The 20921-nt window shown below is 41.0% G+C and overlaps 1 protein-coding gene across 8 annotated transcripts in view; it reads right to left on the bottom strand.

Moving 5' to 3' along the window:
* Nucleotides 1–20921, bottom strand: part of KLF12 (KLF transcription factor 12) — a 246896-nt gene that overhangs the window by 47304 nt on the left and 178671 nt on the right. For 7 of the 8 annotated variants that reach the window (XM_055803101.1, XM_055803102.1, XM_055803103.1 and 4 more), the window contains one exon: nucleotides 14054–14113. The exons of the other annotated variant lie outside the window; for it this stretch is intronic. In XM_055803101.1, the coding sequence (XP_055659076.1) occupies nucleotides 14054–14113 (60 nt within the window). The remainder of the gene's footprint in view (nucleotides 1–14053; nucleotides 14114–20921) is intronic. 8 annotated transcript variants of the gene reach the window in all.

Here is a 20921-nt window from a genome sequence, read left to right as displayed (position 1 = left end):
TAGAATAGTTCATGAGAACCATGCTTCTTTAATTTAACCTATTCTTAGTAACAGATTCAAACAATGACAGATCTAGGATTAATTTGGTCTTAAGAAGAGAGCGCAGAGTGAAAACTCTTCCCGTGAAAATTATTTCAGCCACATCTTTGTGTGGATAGCTTGTTCACAACCATGTTACCCTGGGAATGCCAAATTTGTCAGATAACTGAGGGGACAGTAGAGCTCTGCACAGCCAAGAATGTAATGACAGGAAGTGATTATTCACTATTTTTTCTAAGAACTGGAGGTTTAAACTGAACAGAGGGAAGAAGCTGTTTTTTTTAACATACACATATTTAGAACTCATTGCCACTGCATAATGCACATGCCAAGAGAATAAATGGACTGAAGGAAGGATTAGACAAGTTCACAATGGGCAGGGCCACATATGGATATTAAACATTAAGGTCAAGGAATAGCTTCAGAGGCTGAAGGTACATAAACTACTGATTTTTAAAGCTTTAAAGAAGAAGATGGATAGAGGAGGGGACATAGGTATTTCAGAGGAAGAATCACTCTATATCAGCCCTGGGTTTCTGCTTTTCTGGTAAATACTAGCCAGGTTACTGCGTCCACTTGGACTGACACAATAGGAAGGATTTTAGGCTTTAATTAATTGCTTCTACACACACACTAGTGAAACATGCCCTTTTGAAAACAAATGCTAGCTTTAGTGAAGGACTTCCATATCAGAGGAGCAGGTAGGCTAGTTCTTATGTCAGCAGGACTAGGATGACCTCCAAACTCCCATGTTGCTTGAGGTTTTTACAAATACATGGCACATACAAAAAATCACAGCTTTAAAAACAGCAGACCCAAGGAAGCACACTCATCCAAAAGGAAAAGGTTCAATTTGCAATACCCAGGCTACCCTTCAGTCCAACAAGGCAGGGCTCTTTGCTATACATTGTCCACTGTTTTGTTCAGGTCAAATCCAGATGACAAACTGATGAGCATACTACCATTTCCTATTCAAGAGTATTTTGTAGTCCCGTAAGGACTCGCCATCTTCTCACCATCCTCTAGCCCAGGAGGCAGGTGTAGGGGCCATGAAGATATATCTAAGGGCATGGGAAGGTGGCGGGTAGGCTTTTCAGTCTTGGTGTGAGAGGCCTGGAGGAAGGGCAAGGAGTCATGGCCAAGGCAAATAGGGAAGAGACAACATCAAAAAAGAACAGCACACCTAGGCTGTCAAGGTGGCTGAAGCATACTGGAAGCAGCAATGGGCAGTCTGAAAGGTGGAAAACTGGCAGAGATTTCAACAGCTAGCTCAACTGAACAAGTCTCCTTGAACTCTTTGTTAAGAGGATTTTCTCTAAAAACTTCCCTACTCTAAGAGCAGGATATCTTAGCAACTTTTACTCATCAGGTCTGGTGGTAGAAGTAACAATACCATGGAAACTACTTTAATTTTCTCCATTGAAATCATTGTAGGGCTTAGTGCGTGCACCAGGATACACAACAGTATTTAACGATATTACCATGACACAGTGATGGAGAGGGTGGCTGGGAAAGGGGAATCTAAAATAAAAAAACCAAACCACCATCAGAAAATCCTCCACAAAATTGCCTGATGAGTCATTTTTGTGAAATGAAAAGTAATTTACACAGCAGTTTTAGAGAAAAGAGAATTATGCAGTTAATCGGCACTGCTGGATAATTACACTGTACATGAGGCCTTGCTTTTAGGGGAAAATATAAGCTAATAAAGAGAGTCAGACGATCGGTAATGGCAGGGCTTTTGGGAGATACCAGAGACACAAAGCTAAATAATTTAAAGCTAAGGAGTATAATGACTGTGAAAGTGAATTATTTTAAGTTTACATTAATTCTCCACCCAATTACATATCTAACATGAAGTCCAAAAGCTAGAGAATTCCCCTTGGCTGCAAACAACCACAGTGACAATGAGAAAGCTGAGGGGATGTGATCCTGAACATGACCAGACTCTGAATGTGTTCTCCCAACTGCTGTGTACATCCTTAATATTCAGAAGTCTGCTAGAGAATTAAAGCCAGTTTACACTTCCCACCCATTACTGCTGGTTCAAGTAAGATCCCTCCCTAATACGGTCAGCTGCAGTCAATCAATTTTCTTTGCGGTGCCATTTTGTACCTTTCAAGCACCAGCAGCAGATGGCTTAGCCTGGCTGTCTCACCACCACACTCCTAACCGAGAAACCAGTGAAAAGTTAAACAACATTGAATTAACAATGAAAATCATGACTAGTGTAATGAGAGCATTTCATTACCTTTGTGCTGTAAGCAATTTAGCCCTGATTATTATTGACTTTTGGTGATAATGCATCCAAGTAAAATGTGCTATCTTAAAAAAGCACGGGTATACTGGAAGGTAGACATTGTTTCTGAGCGTATTCATAAATAAACCAGACCATTTCCCTTCCTGTGTTAGAGGTTTACCTTACAGCTGAGTTACCAACATTCAGCAGTCCCCCTTACTTTCTGTCTGCACAACAAACAAGAACAACTTGACACAGTACACCTGGCAAATTATTATTATTGTTATTACTTCTATGGTACCCAAAAGAGCACTAGGTACTTCACCAAGTAGTTAAAAAGATAAACTATGTGCCGCAGTGAGCTAATGCTTGGTGAAACAGTAGAACTACACAGGGTGGAATAACAGGAGGAGGTGGTGTAACAAGAGGAAGTATATGGGTTACAGGAATAACATTAAACTGTTACTAATATGGGCGACATGAGGTTCAGTGCACACTGCTTATTCTTCTTCCACACTGAGTTCAGAAGAATCCCTGTGACTGGACATTTTGTTAGCATACTTTCCAAATCCACTGTTTTTTCCAGAAGTGCCGTTTGCTCACAGGCTAATCCGTATCTTTTTTTTTTTTGCTTAGGTTTTGCAGCCTGAAAGCAGATATATTTGAAAGTGTTGTCAGTTCCAAAGGAATCATGACTATTAAAAACTTAGGGTTCAACAAACAGCAGCCACAGACTTCGAAGCTTTCACTGATTTCACAGTGACAGCATAATAAAGTCCATGACTTCAGGCCAAGAGACACCAGAGCAAATACAGAGGAGCAGCTCGCTTCCCTGCACACTACATAATGCACCAACAAACCACACCATGGGACTCTGCACACTCACAGCACAAGTTGTGTTGCAACTAACTCGTTTCTCTTGCTGACTTTGTTGAGTTTTAGAGCTCATTGTTTAGGGAACCACACAGCCCACTTGATGTGGCTGGGTCTGCTCTCACTGCTGTACTATGATGCTGTGTGAGCCTGCTGCTCCCATGCAACTCCGCGTCCTGACAGCACTTCCCACTCCTCTGCCAGAGGGATTACAGCATCCTTCACCTGCTGATTTCATTTGGGACAGAGTGCGGGGCCGGGGGTGGCGCAGAAAAGAGGAAGGTGCATTAAAAAAAAAAAGACCAGGAAAAACTACAGCACTTGTTACCAAATCCATCTACCAGTACAAAAACAATTGCCACACAGTTCCCTGCTCTCTGGGCAACCGCATACCATGCAGAACAAAGCACGCTGTTGGCGCCTCCAGACTGTTAATAATAGTAAGGTATGTGCTGCAGCAGGAGGGAGAATCGCGATGGGTAGTCCTTCACAGGGCTGGCCTAAGGAATGGATCTGCTCCAGGCTGCCTGCCAAATGCACTGGAAAAGTTGACTTTCTGGGGGCCGCCCAAGGATGCTTTTCTCCTGCCTGCAATATTCTTCAGAGTGCTTTTGCCCAGACCGGACCACACTGAGCCAAATGCCAGTGGGAAGCATTCCTGCTTGCTCTCCAGCCTCCCCAGCTGGTACTGCTGCCTCCTGATGAAAGGGAGTCACTGGGCTCCCTGACCACCCTACAGATAAATGCTTCTACTTCATCCTGCCGTGCCTGTGGGGGTTTACAGAGGGCACTACAGCCAGAGGTGAGCAGCTGAGAAAGAAATCATTCCCACTAGCCCCTTAACCCAAGAAGAAGCAAGAGGGACAGCAGAGCCTGCCGGAGGGACTATTCAGATTTGTCCAGGACCCACTGCAAATGGGTTTAGGGATTAGGACAGTTTCACAAGATACAGAGAAAAGAGGTGAAAAAACCAGAACGTTTTGATGGAAACACCTCACTCCCTGCTAATACCCTCATATACCAGAGGTTTTGGAAGGGGGCAAAGGCAGTAAACCAACACTGAGAAAGCAAGGGGCACAAGGAAAAAAAAATAATTGAGACACTAGTGTTTATCAGTGCAGCATTTAGCATGGGGAGACATGTCCAAGGGAAGTGTGTATTCATGAACAATCTGCTGCCAGTTTGGATTTTGGATCACCTTTAGGTTTCCACACACATGTCATAGCCCTGAGATGCAATGTGTCCCTGCTAGGGCACTTCCTCCCCCTTCAGATGGCTGACAAACTATAGAACAATGAGCAGAGAAATGATTGCTGGCTTCATTAAAAGGATTGCAGACGGCTAGCTGCTAGAAGCGTTACAAAATATGTTAATGTTTCATAACTGAGTTTACTCTCATTGCTGTTTGTGTTTATAGCTGTGTGCATATAGCAGGAACAGTCAGGCAGGGTGAATGCTTGCAGTTGGGCAGATGAGCTGCAATACTTCATTTCCACTGGCGGAGCCGGATCAAGGCTTCCCAGTTCATTTCTCCCGGCAGCCTGCCTTTGCTGCGGAGATGTGCTGTGACGCATTGAGAGCGAGCCCAGCTCTCTACAGAAGTGCACACAGAAAATGTATACCTTGACTATATAGAATCTTCAGCTTCCAAACCACTAGCACAGACTCCACAGGAAGGAGAAGCAATTTGGCTTCCATGGGTACCGAGCAGAAAGAAGTTGAGATTATTATCTATCTTGCAGAGGATTAAGGCTACCAAGTGTCTACCACAAAACATCAGCCGGCCTCACAAATACAAACATGCAGTTAGGGTTTCCAGGGACACAGCATCTCACATTATGGTATATGCCAAGGGGTTAACCCAAGCCTTGGAGCTTTTGAAACTGGTTTTCTTAAGCCATTGTCATGTCCTAAATATAACTTTGTTTTCATTAAAAACAAAAAGATCCTTTAGGGGTTTCCTCTGAAAAAAACCCCAGTTCTTTGAGGCTGTCTTGAGGATTCCTGGAAGTTTTTCATGTGTTCTAAAAATTACCCCCACAAAGCCCCGCACAGTCATGCCTTCCTAGCGCAGACACCCAGAGCATGCAGAGCCTGCGTGGCTCCTGCACCGGCTGCCCCCAGCTCTACAGCTCGAGATGGCCCTTCCTGACCTGAGCTAACTCTGCCCAAGTTACTTCCACGTTGGCTTCACAAGCTACTTCTTGTAGAGAAAAGCTTAACTGAATTATCACCTCATTCCAAACCAGTTCCTATACAAATAAGAAAGCCCATGAGCGTAACACTGAAATTTATTGAAATGCTTATTTTCCTACAACGGCTGACAGAGTGTGTATTACTTTTCAGCAGTGAATACAGTGTTGCCCCTGTTCCTATACAGGACCAACCACGGTTTCTCTCCAAGACAGAGCACACCTCAGCGCTCGCACAGCTGACATCCTTCCAGGACTCTATTAACATTTTCCCTACGACAGTTGCCACAGCTGAGCTGTTCTGCACAGATTTTCTGCTCAGTATGGGGGGTTGGGGAGGGGTGCGTTAATTATACAGAAAGATGGAGCGGGGCCAGGCAGCCCCTCTGGTGCGCTGTCTCCTACATGCACAGCCTCCTTCCTGCTGTTTTGCAGCTACAAGGATCACCTGTTGGTCTTGGCTCTCGCCCAAGCTGGGGCCTAGCGGAAATGACAGAATCAGCTAGAAATGAGCCAGCTCCTATTCCAGCCACCCAAATGAGGGAAATACAAAAACAGATGATGGCAACGTGACCTAGCTGCTGCATGCAGGAGCCAATAGGGGGTGGGGTAGAAGGGAATGGAGAAACAAGGGGTATATGTTGGAAAAAAAAACCCCAAAACAATACAGAAAACCCTCAGAACCACTAATACGAAGCTTTTTTTCCTGCTGTTCTTTTCTTCCTATTCAGCACAGCGAAAACGTTACGAGTTTTTTTCTCTATATGAACACCTGCCAACAGGGAGAACTAACTACCTTGTTCCTGCTCCTGCTGCGGATGTCGGATGTTTCCATCTCCCACATGAGAGATATCAAAGGCCTATTCAGGCAGGTGGCAGAAAGAATCTGCCTTTTTCAGACTGGCTCCTCTCTGTACTGTGTGGTGACACACAAACTGTTCAGAGATCTGTGTTCTCCCATAACAACAGTGCTCAGCAAAACCTTTTACTTGATATTTGGGTGAGCTGCAATGTTGTACAGCAGAAGGATTAAGCACCACTTGCCTCTCACTTTGTTCTTCCGGGCAGAAGAGCAGCTAAGTAATCCAACAGAAAACATAGCCATCACTAACAGTATTTAAAAGAGAGGAATGCTGTCTTTTAAATGATAAAAATACAAGCTAATTACACACTGCATTTCCAGATGTAACTAGTTTCATACAAACTCTTGGCATCCATGTTTACTGGAAGCAGTAACCATCCTAACATCCAAAACTTCTCATTAAATTCCTCTGGACCCTTGACTTCCATGACACCATAAATGCGTACTCTCAAAGAGCTTACCAGGCTTTAAATGAGCTTGTAAGGTTTGGGGTTTTTAACCAGTAATTTTTAGAAACAGTAACAATAATAGTGGGAAAAACCTAATTCTTAAAAGGAAGTTTTTTCCCTGTCCAAGAGCAATGGAATGGGACCCCAGAGCTTACTTCTTCCTAAGAAAACATGTCATTAATAATCAATGCACAGTCCAATTCCTCAACAAGCACCAAGCCTTCAAACACACCCAGTATTCACCAGTCTTGGTGACTCTGGCCTTCAAACTGCAACACTTTTTGCCTTGCCCTCCCTAGTTTCCTAAGCTTCCTTTATTTCTGCTCTTTCTAGCAACTAGGTAGGTAACCAGAAGCAAAATTCGAGCAGTGGGAGCAAGCTGGGGCTAATTTGCACCTTATGAATTATTCAGGCCCTCCTGATTCCTGCACCTGCATGGAGGCAGGAAGCTTGTGAGGAACAGTCATTACTCTTCTCTTGGGTTTGCACAAGCTCGGTTAATGCTCAGACACTTTGTTCCGTAACTAAGAGCTTCGGGTCTTGTATTAAGCAGTGCAAGTCGAGGTAAAAAATAACCTTACATTGTCAACCCGTCCCTCTCTGCTGCCCCAAACCCAGGATAATCATTCAACCCCTTCTGAGACAAATAAATTGCAGTGTGTATCAGACTGCTGAATTCATCTCACATATGCTAATCTGGATCAGAGCATCAGCAGAGAAAAAGCAAACGTGTGCATGAGCTGGTCTCATCAGGTATTTACTCAGCTGTACTAGAATGCACGTTTAAACTTCTCCCTAGCTCAGTAGGGAGTATTTCATGTGCATCAGGTATTTCACATGCTAACTTGATCATTAAGGCATCCTTCCCCACAGATATAGCACAAATAAATTCTCTCCCTAGCATTCTGGCTAACATCAGGGGTACTAATAGTTTAATACTATTGGAAGAGCCTATGTTGTGCTTTCAACAGGACGGATTTAACGAGCAAATAGGTCTTTTCCATCTCCATCTACTATTATCTTGGTAAACAGAATATGACACCTAACTGCAAATCCAGATATGACCCATGAATGTAGACAGCCAGTAGGAACATTTGCAGAAAGCAGATAGAAACCAGTTAGAACTATCAACATTTTTTGGGACAACAATATGTTTTTGAGTTCATATGCTATGGCAAACAGATCCAAAAGTATTATGCATAAAAGAAGCGGCAAATACCATCTTTACCGTATGCCACATCCACAGTCGCACTGAGTATCTTTGGGTCTTGTACTTTATTAACATGCTGTTACCAACAAGTTCTCCAGTTAAAAGATCATTTCATTAATCCCAAGCAGCTAAGCATCATGCTTTGATTGATTCAGCAGAACAGATCTGCGGTAACTGATAATGAAACCTCTTTAATCCCCTCTTCCAAAATAACAAGTCAAACACAAGTGTTAAGCATTCAGAAAGGTACAGTCAATCTTTATCAAATCTTTGCTTTTCTTCTTTCTATGCCTAAAGAAGTTAATTCATTTTCCTTTTGATGCAGAATGCATGATTGGTCCTATGCTGCTCTTCTCTCATTCCTATCCAATAATAGGTACTCTGGCTCTTTTTTAAAGGTATTTTACTCAGGCATGTAAACACATCTTATTCTTTGATGCTTTTTCATTCAGCATCATTAATCCCCAGCATGAAATCAATAAACTTAAAACATTTAATCATGTCAAAATGCAACATACAAATCCACAAATTACTTCAGCTCATCACACACACACTGAATAGCTTGCAAGTTGGAAACTATGCCTTATTTTTGCCTTGGGAATCAGCAAACTCTAAGCTAGTCTTTCACTGAAGTGGACAGATTCTCTCTCCAGGTATTGGCCATTAGGTGAAAAAAGGTGTTGATAAACAAAACCAGGGATTTTCTGTTTGCTCTGTAATCTTTTTCCATCCCTCGCAGTCACATTGGCCCATGAGGAACACTTTACTGCAACCTCTTGACAGTATGCAAATTTTAAAATTTTAAAAGCCACTACAGTAACTGGGTTACACAATATACTAAAGGTGCAAGGGAAGGGAGAAACATCTTTGCAGTTGTTCATTTTCCTTTTTAACACCACACACTGTTTCTCAGCTTGAAAAGAATGCACAAGGGACAACAATCAGAGCTCCTTTTTTAAAAAATAGGAAGAAAATTTGCTCTACCTCATATACGATTTCCAAAGTCATTGGGATATGGAAAGTGACAAGAATCTCTTTAATGGGGCAGAAATTGTGACTGAGCTGCAAAATTCCAGGCCAGCCAGACCCATCCTTTGATAGGCAAAAGGGTAGAAACAGGTAAACAGGGAAAAGGCATACTCCAGATAATGGAATAATATCTTTAATTCTACTACATTAAAAAACACTGAAAGCTTCCTCATTTGAAAGGAGAAAATCTAGTTTGGAAAGTTTAATTCATGGAGAAGTGTGGAAACCAGCAGGTTGAAGCCCTGACTTGGGAGGCAGGCACCCAAAAGCCTTCCTAGGTCCATGACTGCATTCCCACCCACTGGCTCATTAACAGTCCTAGCCAGCATGTCTCTAAACTCATGAGGTCTTCACTGTTAAGCCGGAGCTTCTTTGAGTGCCAACCACAAGGCACATGTTCACACCTACTCATTCTGGCACCTGCCTGTTTTTCACCTACAGACAGGACAAGGTCCTGAACTTTGCCTATGTCTTGCGAAGAAGCCCCAAAAGGCAGGCAAAGTATTGATGATGGTGGCACTGGCAAGGTGGTGTATTGTGGCCCTGCAGTCAGGTAATTCACCCAGGGAAGGAGAGACTTCACTTGTAGGTCCTTCTCAGACAGAAGGTTGATTCAGCATTGCCATTACCCCAGGAATAACTCAGCTATAAGGACTTGGGGTCTTCTGCACATGAGGCCTCTCTGCAACCAGGAATGCAAGAACCGTGAGGCTAAAAGGTTGGGCAGTAAAGGGGGATTCTGGCTCCATACTAGAAATCTGCACACTCAGTTCTGAGAGGAGAACTGTTTCAGTATCCGTGGCTGTTTCTGGCCTAATGTTTCTCCAGGTAGGCCTAATCTAGGCTCCACGGAATGGAGCCTACAGTCCCACTCCTGTCCATGCCCAGGTAGGATTCAGGCTCTTCTTACCCTTTCTTCTTCCCAGCCTGTGACTTCTGTGCTCCTGTCTATATGATGGCTCAAGTTCAGCAAGAAGGTAGATGAAAGACTCCACTGCTCCCCAAGTATCTCCTCTGATTAGGCCTGCGTCAGGGATCCCAATGATTAAAACAACCCCGTGATGCTTGTGCTGAGAACCTAAACCTCTGTCAGGTTACCACTTTGTTGACAAACTAGGTAACAAAGCTCTCCTGCAAAGGTGGAAATACTGCTGTTGCTGCTGCCAGTTTGTTTTTCAAAAGAATCACCTCTGCTCCATTATCATCCAGAAAGGGCTATGTGGACTATCTCCAAGTGAAATGGATGGTTTATTCCATACTGGTTCCCTATGTAGTCAATAATGATTTATCTAATGTAACTGGGCTTTATTTCCATGGAAGTAGTTATGTTCCCTAGGCCGGCAGCAGAGTATACACCTAAACTAGATCAGTAGCGTCTCCTTTTTGGTTGCTCCTGAAACATACAATTCTCTCCAGTGACTACAATGTGGAATTCAGGTACTTGTCCTCAGAGGTCAGATCACCCTGCAAAGCTTAACCTTAACATACAGGTAGAAATTTGTGTCCAAGTGAGGCACAACTGCTATTTGTTGAAGTGTTTAAAGAGTTCTGTGAGTGTGTAATAGAGATACCACCGTCTCCAGTGTAGCACAAGATACTCTCACTACAGCTGAGTGAGGGAATGAAAACTTCATAGCAGGTATAACTAATCTGTACTTTACTCTAAGTATCCGAAGTCTCAGTGACCTCCTGATTTTGCAGTTCTTCCCACTGAAAATGTTTACGCACTGAGCTGCACAGAGGAAAAGACGTAGATTAGGGAATTACTTCAAATGCTTTGGCTATCCTAGGTGCATTAATTTTTCATTACCTCATTTATGAAAAAAAAAAAAATCAACAAAAAACCTGAGGTAAAACTAAAGTATGTAATGAGGACATTGCAAATCAGGCAAAGGGAAGATCAAGCATTTTCTTCTGGCAGTGTTCTTAATTATTACCAGTAACATTCTATTTATTATCATCATCATTATTCCTTATTCTTTTTCTTTAAAATGATTCAAAGTCTCCCAAAATGTGTACTTTTATTCCGTTCAACAAACGATAGATTCACTCACAGCTGAAAGCAAGCAAAGTTTACACATAAGAAATACACTTTCTTAAAGCCTGTGCTCTGTAGTTACAGTTTGGTCCTGGAGATAAATTGCAAGTACAGACTTGGGCCTTACATTCCTCCTAACTGAAAGGGGATCCTAACAAATGAAACATGTACTCTGCAATGCTTATTTTCTTCTTGAACTGGTGACAAATGAGAACTACTACTTCACGTTAGTCTTACAAATGGCGGGAATAAAACAGAGCAGTGCAAACGTCCATCTTTGAATAGTGGAGAGTCAAAGCAAACTAAGGTGAAAATGGTGTCTGGCAGGATAATTCAGATCGGGAAAGTCATCCAACTCCATAGCAGCTTGACCCTAACATAGCCCCAGAGGCAGTGCTCCAGCTGCCAGCTAGATAGCTAGCCAAGAAGCTAGCAGAGGTGCAAGCCAAGAAGCCAGCTATGAACTCACATGCCAGTGCTGGAAAGCTATATTCCAGAATTTGGCATCTGGGTTCTCCAGCTGCCAAACATCTCCCATCTGGCTGAGCCTGTGGAATGAGGTGTCAAAAAGAAGAATAGGGGTAAATTATACAAGAGCAAAAGCAGTACTGTTTGTGAGACACCAAGAACCAAGAGGGATATTGAGCCCACCAATATCTGAAACTCACATATAGTGTCACTTTGTCACCAGTGAAATGGTGCATCAGGACACTCCTGGATCAGAGGATGCAGTATGGACAAAATTCTCAACGTTTTACAGGAACAGTTAGATATGTATGAATGAACTGGAGCAACACTCCCAGCCTGTGGCCATCCACGGAGGTCAGAAGATGCATAACATTTGTGTAGAAACAGTTTTGAGTAAAACTTACAATGAGCCCAATACAAAAAAATGGAAAGGAGCCTACAAAAAATATTTCTTCAAGGCTTTGTGATCCATTCTGTTCTCCACCACCACAAAGAAAATCAAATATCTAAGAATATTCCTGTATTTTCATAACTAGAATACCATAATCATGAGTGTAATACTATGGAAGAATAACTTGAAATCTAGAGGAGAAAGATAACTGTAGTAATACAAAATTGAAAAAAAAAAAAACCAAACCAAAGTGGGCGGGCATGATATTTCATTCATATGAAATATATACACTCACACAGATGTATTTATTTGTAGCAGAATTAACTTCTGACACGCAGTTACTGTTCCTAAACTTCAATAGTGCTGTACTCCAAGAAACAAGACCAGCTGTGAGGAATACTACTAGCAGTGTGAGCCATTTTAAGTGCACCATAAAAATTCATATTTTTAAATGCCACACTGACTTAAATATTCATCTCACTGCTCTCATTTCCACCTTTCACTCTACAGACAGGTCCACATGGCCTAAACAAAGTCTGACAGATGTGACTTTCTTCAACAATTTGGTCCTTTATTCTCATCTCACTCCAGTCAGAGCCAACAAACTTTCAGTGGTTTAGAATTGGTACATGAGATGACTTATGCCATCCTCATCTGTATCTTACCATGCATGTTGTTCAGGGGGGCCTCATTAGTAGGATCTTATATTCATTATTATGGTATGTGTAAACTCTACATGAGCAAACTTTTGAGAAAAATACTGATGACATTAAAAAAAGAGCAAAAAATTGACAACATAAGGCTTCTTCTTGAAAATGCTTCCTGTAGAAGAAAAGCTAATATAATTGGTGACTACATAGAATATTATTGTTAATTACAGTTAAAGGAGCATGCATTCAAAATTTTATCTGAAATAGAAATTTTAGAAACACAACATTTTGGGAGACCAGTAGGCTATTCAGAATAATTTCTGAAGTTGCACTGATAATTTCCATGAGTTCAAAGAAAATTTGAAGGATTTTTTGAAAATACACATACCATCTCAATTTCATACCCAAGGAAACCTTAAAAACTTTGCATTTTGTTTTAACAGAGAAATTGCTGCTGCCACTACTTTGAAAATATATGAGTAATAAGGTCTTGCAAATTTTTAATATGAACATACCAGCTGTAATGCAATTAAGTGCAAATTGGAGCTCAGAGTAGATTTGAGGAATGGTTTCTGTATTTGACTTCTCATTATCGATTTGAGAGTGCAATTGCTCTTAAACATGCTGTCTTCTTAATTGTATTATGAAGCTTAGCTCTACCTATAAATGTGAAGATTTAGATTTATTCTGCAACTTATTTGCTTATATCAAATGTGCGAAGTTGTTTTTCCTTCTGTACTCCACAGACAGAGGGCCCAGGGATTACTACTAACTAGGTAAAGCAGTGAACTGATGGGTTTATACTTCTGACTCCAAAGGAATCTTTTTAGGGGCCCACAAAACAATCAAAAGAAGGGGGGAGGTCAAGCAAGCAAGCAAGCAAGCACACAGAGTGGACAATTCATTGCACGCTACTTTAAAACCCAATAAACCAACAGCAATGACTCCAAAAAAAACCAGGGATCCTATCAGCGTTGGTACATCCTTTCCATCATGTGCCATCATTTCTACTTGGGCAAGGAGATGAACCCAAGGCACCTTATGGCATCACAATAGTCCTTGCAGTCACTCCCACAATGGATTTGTATATCAAGTCTGCACTCTAAAGCGGGGCATCTGCTAGGTGCATTACACAGTAAGGTTTTAAAATTTTTGCTTCCTTGGGGAAAAAAAAAAAAAGCAAGGGGATGTTTGCAAAGACCTATTCCTACATTTTACAGCTTTGCTTGTTGACTGTCTCATGGTAACTGGCAATGACTCATTATAATATAAGCTATGTTGATTCACATTAACTTTGTTACTCAATTTCAGTAGACTATTTTTGGATATTTTAAACTGCATTATCAAACGCCAGACAGGATATTTTTTCTTCTATTCTCATATTTTAGTCATTGGGATTTGGAAAAAAAAAATTGCAGTTTTCCCATGATGGACACCACCACCCTCTCAGCCCCAAAATATAAAAAGCAATAGTAAAAATCAGCTTTGGACCTTGCCTAGCTCGCATACCACCCAGCCATGACATAAAGAGGGAAAGAAAACTGAAAAGCACGGCTACTAGACTTTGTCAATAAAACAGAACATTATATAATACACAATAAAATGCTTCATACCTGGAGTTGAAAAAACGAAAAGGGTTAACAGCTGACCTGGCACAGCCCCACATGCTCTCTCTGGAAATTGAACACAGACAATTAGGAATTTTAAGTTACCCCAAACAATTGCAGGGGACTTAGACAAGCTTGAGGAACACTTACTGCAAAGTAAGCACATGACCTCAGTGTGGAAGGGACTTTAGGATTTTCCCATTTGCTTAAAAGTCCTTCTTAAAGTGAAATTGCTCTGTAGAGGTCCAACTAATGCTAAGCAAGTCATTAGGAGCCCTGTCATTAATTTGCATGGCAGCAGAGTCAAAGCTTAAGGGCCCAGGTGTCACTTAGTGGTAATTTTGGATCACGGTGGATCATATTATCTTATTAAAAAATAATCAGTGACCAAGAGGTAAAAATTTATGTGATTCTAGAGCAGGCAGACATTGCACAAAGAGGAAAGAGAGGCTGGAGCAAACATTTGTTCCCAGAATTCTGCTACTTAAGTAATACTGTTCCCAACACATCACTGAAAAACCTAGCCTTTAATGCTTTTTACTTAAAACAGACTCCAGGGAAAATAGGTAACCTTCTACAACACTATTTGGAACACTGAACAACACAAATGTAAGGTATCATAGCTGTATAAACTCCTATGTTGGGATTTGGACTACATGGAATGATCCTTTTCACTGACAAATTCTGATCTACTGCATGTGCTTAAACAAGAAGCACCATACAGCTGGCTTCTGGAAACAGTTCCATCATGTTAGGGAAAAAAAAAAAAAAAAAAGAAAAACCTGTAGAAAGCCAAGTCCATGAATAACTCCCTTCAGGCCTTCTCCCTCTGGTTTAGACCACTCAGTGTAGCATGAAATTAGTCTGAGGCCAACGCCCAAGAAACTAGCAAAAATATTAGAATAACAACATGAATCACAAAAATGTTCTAGCACACTACCACTTGAATGCATTTGCACTGGATACATTTTGAAACCCTTAAAATGCTCAATTAAAATGGCCATGTTGGCATATTAATTGCTAAAAGTGAAAAGGAAATTTTCAAAGCAACTTTTCTTTATTTATATAATTGAACTTTCCACTGGCCCTTGGAAACTTACAAATAATCTATTTTCTCCCAAGATTTTGCACTGCAACTTTTGAAGCTCTCACATTTCCTTGCTTCAAGTGTATAGTAGACACTGGTCATCTTTACTGTTTGCTTGATTTTGCCATTTGTTAAACATTGAATTTCTGATAGGAACAGAAATATGCTATCAAGATGATAAAATGATGTACACAATTTTCAAAGCCAAAGTTACTAGCTCTATCGCAGCCTGACGTCTTTTTTCCATCCTCATTTTCCACTCTCCGTGTACAGTCCCTTCCTTTTTCAGTAACATACCTCAGACAACTTGTCCCATGGTATCATGAGGTACAGATTTTATCTCACAGTTGTGACAGTACCTAACCAAAGGGCACTGGGACAAAATCTCCCCTAGCCCCTGAACCCTCAACTGAAATCAATATGCACTGAAAAAATGGCAACTGGACACCATAACATTGACTGTTGTCTCCCTTGTCAATTAATTTATAATCATGTCTGTGTCTTATTGGAAAAATACTTATTTCTACAGCTGATACAAACGGCCCAGAAGGAAGGCATCATGCTAAATTTTCTACACTTCTTTTCATAAAGGCCTCTTTGTAACAGCTAAGCAATAGGGCAGGCAAGAATACAGTTGGTGAGGATGACAAGTATTTGCATGCTGAGTTTTTGTCAGTTGGAAATTTAGCAGGCAACTAAAACTCTGGTTAGAACCTACAGTATCCAGGCACTGAAGTGAAAGATACCCAGACATCCTCCAACCAACCTCACAGACACCTAAAACTTACTGTGTTCTACTCTTGTTTGGCCTGAAATTCAAACGGCTGTGGCCTCCCACCCACTCTCTGCTCTGATCCAGAAACCATGGGGAGAAATGCTCAAGCCTTGCCTCTGGGACTCAAACCTTATCTGTGCTATGAAAATGCCCTAAAACACACGTGACAACTCAGATCCAGCATAAAAGGGATCTGTAATAGTCACTTCCCAATCCAAAATACAAGTGTAAGAGGAAAAAGAAAAGGACGTTGTAGGACCACTCCTAGATATCTTTTGCATTCTAGCCTTACGTTTCAGAATTGGCAAATGTAGGTATCTGGCTTCCTGAGTCAGTGCTCTAACCACTAGGTTTTATGCCAGACGTGGGTGGCTGCACCACTGCTGCTGGTTGTTGCATTTTTAACAAGACTGAGGGCTGGCAGGAAGAGGACAGCATGCTCTGTGTTTTAATACAGGCAGAAATAGGTAAGCGGAGAACAAAGTACTCGATCTTTTATTTTCACAATGAGTAGTTGGGCAGGTAAGCTGGCTTTCTTTTTCTTTATTGCTTTATTTCCCCCCTCAAACTGTATTTTAATGAGCAACTACAGGTCAGAAGCCCAAGCTCCAAAAAGACAGCACAGATGACTCATATCCTAGTACCTAGCAAGTAAGTGGAGCCAGCTCTGGGAAGGCGATCGCTTTGCCCACTGAACTTCAGAGCATTTAACTCTGTGTTGACTGTACTGTGGGAGCGTTGATGCCTTGTGTAGGTGCTCTGAAACACTGCTGGAGCCAATCACCTATTTCATAACCTCAGAATGGCTCTGCCAGACCTCCCCCAAAGCAGGCAATCTGCACCTTGTCTCAAAGTGCCCGTGCTGTAATGGTTCATCTGCACTCTGGGTACCTGCAGTATTTCACGTGTGTTGTAAGCATAGCGGTACCTCTATGCTATGCAGTATATTGACAAGGATGTACCTGTTACGGAACGGCATGTACTTGGTAGGTCCTCTGAAGCAAAAGGAAAAACACATTTTAATTTGACTATGCATTAGTAATGGCAAAGAATCTCAGAAACGATGTGGTGATACAGACAGCAAGTAGTTTGGAAGTGGAAATATTGAGTGCAAAGGGAATCAAGCTGTTCAGCTGAGTAAAGAGTTTTCAGCAAATGATTTATTATACATTATCCTGCTACTCTGCTTTTGAAACTTTTATGACTAAGATTTCAGTCATTATTCCAGTTCCTCCTCTGAACTTATTTATGAATGGTTTGACTCTGTGGCCCTGATAAGCAACTGATCACAGAAATAGCAATGGCTATCAGTTCTTAAAATAAACACCATGGTGAGTTCTCTGTGAAGCAACTTGTCTGTCTGACAGCATTTTGTGTCCCTGCTTTATCACACAGTATCCCATCCCTATGCTAAATATTGTATTTTTAATAAAAATAATTGGGGGAGGTGTTTTGACAAGACAGGCTCCCGCTGACTTTTAATGAATTCAGAAATCCAAGTATTTCTTTTCATGCCTGCTGGAAGCTTCTGGTCACTTCCAAGTTACTTAATTTTTCAGGCTCTGTTTGCAACACTGGAGGTTTCCACTAAGAGCACATACTGTTGACAGGATTTAGGATGAGCGTTTTTTAGGGAACCTCTGACCTCAGTACCTGCCAGCTTGCTCCACACTGCCTGAGCTTAATGACACATGCTAGGCAAGAGTGGTTTGGCTACTGCCGCCTCCTCTGATCCACCCTGATCTCTTCCTTACTTTCTTCCTGCCTCAGGTTTTTTTATTTCCTTGCCCCACTGTATTCTGTGGCAACTTAGTATATCCCAGAAGGGTAAATAAATAGAAACGAAGCCAAAACTTCGTTCTTGACACATCATCGTCATGGCTATAACAATGAAGGTGCTTGGCTTGACTCTGAAACCTGTGGCTATCATTACTTCTGACACACCTCAGGATTAGATATTATTATGTGAGCCATCGTGTTGCTTTACTCCTTGTTTCAGCCTTGAATTCCTTTCATTTTGGATAGAGTAACTTCATACATGTGGTGGCTTTCAGCTCCAATTATCCTTTTCTCGATGTGTCCAAAAGAGTAACACTCATGCCCTCAGTCACATACGCATGGAGAGTGACACCTCCTTGGCACATGGGCTCAGCACAAAAAACTCTTACATATCCATCATCCACGAACTTCCTTTCATTCCTCTTTATCTCCAGCCTAAAAAGAACTAGCTGTGAGAAATGAGGTTGCAGCAGAGTCACTGTTAGTGAAAGAGGCCTGAACTAATAAAGTGGAAAACCTAGCACAATCTTTTCCCGTTGTGCAGGAAAACGGAAAACGGCAGAAAATATGTTTTCTCTTTAAGATTCCTGTATTCACTTGCTCACTCGATCATGCCTTGCTAAACAGTGTTCCCCTCTTCATTGTGTTCTTCTTTGCATGCGGTTTACATACCTGTGACCTACATAACTTTTTTTTTTGGTGTTTTTTGCATGTATTGATCTAAACACTCAAGAACATTTTTCCATAAATCAGTATAAGCACTGCTATTAAGATTTAATTGTGCTGCATGTTTGTCTGTCACAAAATCACAGGAACTGCCTTATGGAAAAGGAAAGATAAAAAGTTATCTGATCTAGATAATGAAAAAAGAAGTAATTTTGGCTCAAGTGACAGCAGAGGACAATGCTCTTTCTTTTTCTTATCAGAAGTCAAGGTAGCAGTTCACTGAGGTAGTTTTATTGTGGCTTTTTCTGGCAATGTTCTGCTATCTAATCTGTACTGATGAGTATTTGCTACAGCTCTGAATTTCTTAATGCTCACAACTCTGCCTCTGCTTTCTGTGCTCATTTAGGAAGAAAAAAACCAGAAAAAACCTGAATAACGAATCACTGGGGAAACAGATGCCAAATAGGTGTACAAACTGCTAACTGGGTAGCAGTAATGCATAATGTTATTTATAATTCATTCTTCGGTGTCATGCTTTTCAAGCAATTACACAATGCCTGCCTTCCTATCAATAAAATGCATTTCACATATCTAACCACTAATGACTCAAGCTTCGCTCTGGAGCAACACATTGTAGTGGATTAAGCATGGGACTAGAAGGGAGACGTTCCTGATCCCAGCACATTCTCTGCTTTCCTGCAAGGCCTTGAGCAAGTCACTAACCTGCAGATAATTATAATATTTGAACATACTGGGGACTTGTACAATTTAATTAGTTAATGTTTGCAAAGCACTACAAAGATAAAAACTGCTATGTGAATTATAATCATACACTATTGTTTTGAGGCACTTTATTCCAAAGCACATTTGTGTAAACATGTTTAGTAATGTAAAATTCCAATAATGGCAAAGTTTGATAACTACCTTGAAATGACTGGCACTTTCTTAAGACTAAATTTAACTTAATTAACAAACAATCTATTTTTGGGAAGACAGTTATATGAGACAATTCACTATGGACACCGAACTGAAGCTGGGAAACATCTTTGAAAGTTTGCTTGTGATAGATAGAGGTAATGAAAAAGACATACAGAAAGGTATCTGTGAATCCACACGTTACAAATACCTGTCTTGCTGCACCATATTGGTCCACAAAATAGCCTAAGTGTTGAGTTATTTTTTCTTTTCAGCATCCAGACTTGTTACAGTTTCAGGGTTACTCATTAGACCCAGTGAAGTTAATGGTAAAACTCCTCTGGACTTCAACAGAACCAGGATTCCTTGCTTCTTCCAGCTTATTATGCACTTAATTTAAATATTTCTCTTAAAAGGAAAATTACTCCTAGCAATGGTAAAATATGTATTGAAAAGCAATGCCTAGCACTTCAAAGTGATTGAAGAGAAGAGACATCCTAATGGCAATGGGTCCTTGCTCTCAATTCATCTACTCAATAGTCATGGTAACTCTACTGTTACAGGGGAGATGATAGGAAAACGTAATTTTGTGTAGGCCAAGCTAAAAGCACTTTTATTTTCAAATTACCTTTCTTCAGGGAACAATTTGACTCTACCCCTATCTCCTAATACACTGCCATTTAAGCAATACCACCCTTTCAAAGCAGGCAGTGATGTCAATTTCTTTATAGAAGCTGCTTTTGATTTACAGTTGCCATCCACCTGGCCCTTGTTCCTAATGATTGCTGGCTGATGGGAAATCTGTTATCCTGGCAAAAGACTCTGGGATATATACTGGCAAATTTCCACACCAAAAAACCTAGAATCAATGTGCATGCACAGAATGGCACCCTTTGATTTTACTGCCCAACTGTCAAGTTATTACACTTTTTTTTTTTTTTTTTTTTGTAAAATCTCACATATGCAAAAAGAAAAAAGAAGGAAAAAGAAAAAGGACCTTTTTAGAGTAATATAGGTCCATTTGGATTGTTGAAACCAAAGGCTCACAGTTAGTGCCTAAAGACCAATTCCCAAAAGTATACATGGCTTTCAAGCTCTAGCAGTAGAAGTCCTTAGCACAGCTTTAGGCACATTCATTTTTATACATAAACAAGAGAACTCAGAGAATTCAAATTCTACTAGAAGAAAGTTTGTAAAGCAATATATAAATACATTGTAGAAGAAGTCAGCACTTCTTCAGCAAGGTAACTGAACTACATGTAGGTAGGACAAATCACACCTCTACTAGCTGCACAGGCCCAAAGTTTAGATGTACTGGTTCTATTTCTTCTTGAGTCACAGAATTCCAGCATGGCCTTAGAAAGTCACGTACAGGGGGATTCCTCATATATAACCTTCAGCAATGTTAAGTTTAACCACTCTCCCTAAGCCATCTGTCCTGGCTTCTTTGTAACGACTGGGGAAGGCAGACACCTCCAAAAAGCAGATGATTACAACTGATGCTCAGACCTAGGAGTATGTGCATCTCCGTATGGAGGAAATCCAAAATATATGAGCCTAACTTTTGGATAAATTACATTGTGAGACAGGAACCTTGCTGCAAGGATATGTCTAAACTGGGAAGTCCAGTACTGCCCAGAGGTTCCCGAAGC

Source organism: Falco peregrinus, chromosome 4 (assembly GCF_023634155.1).
Source record: "Falco peregrinus isolate bFalPer1 chromosome 4, bFalPer1.pri, whole genome shotgun sequence".
NCBI classification, from domain to species: Eukaryota; Metazoa; Chordata; class Aves; order Falconiformes; family Falconidae; genus Falco; species Falco peregrinus.
The sequence above is the reverse complement of the archived record's forward strand: the minus strand, read 5'-3'. Positions and strand labels throughout refer to the sequence as shown.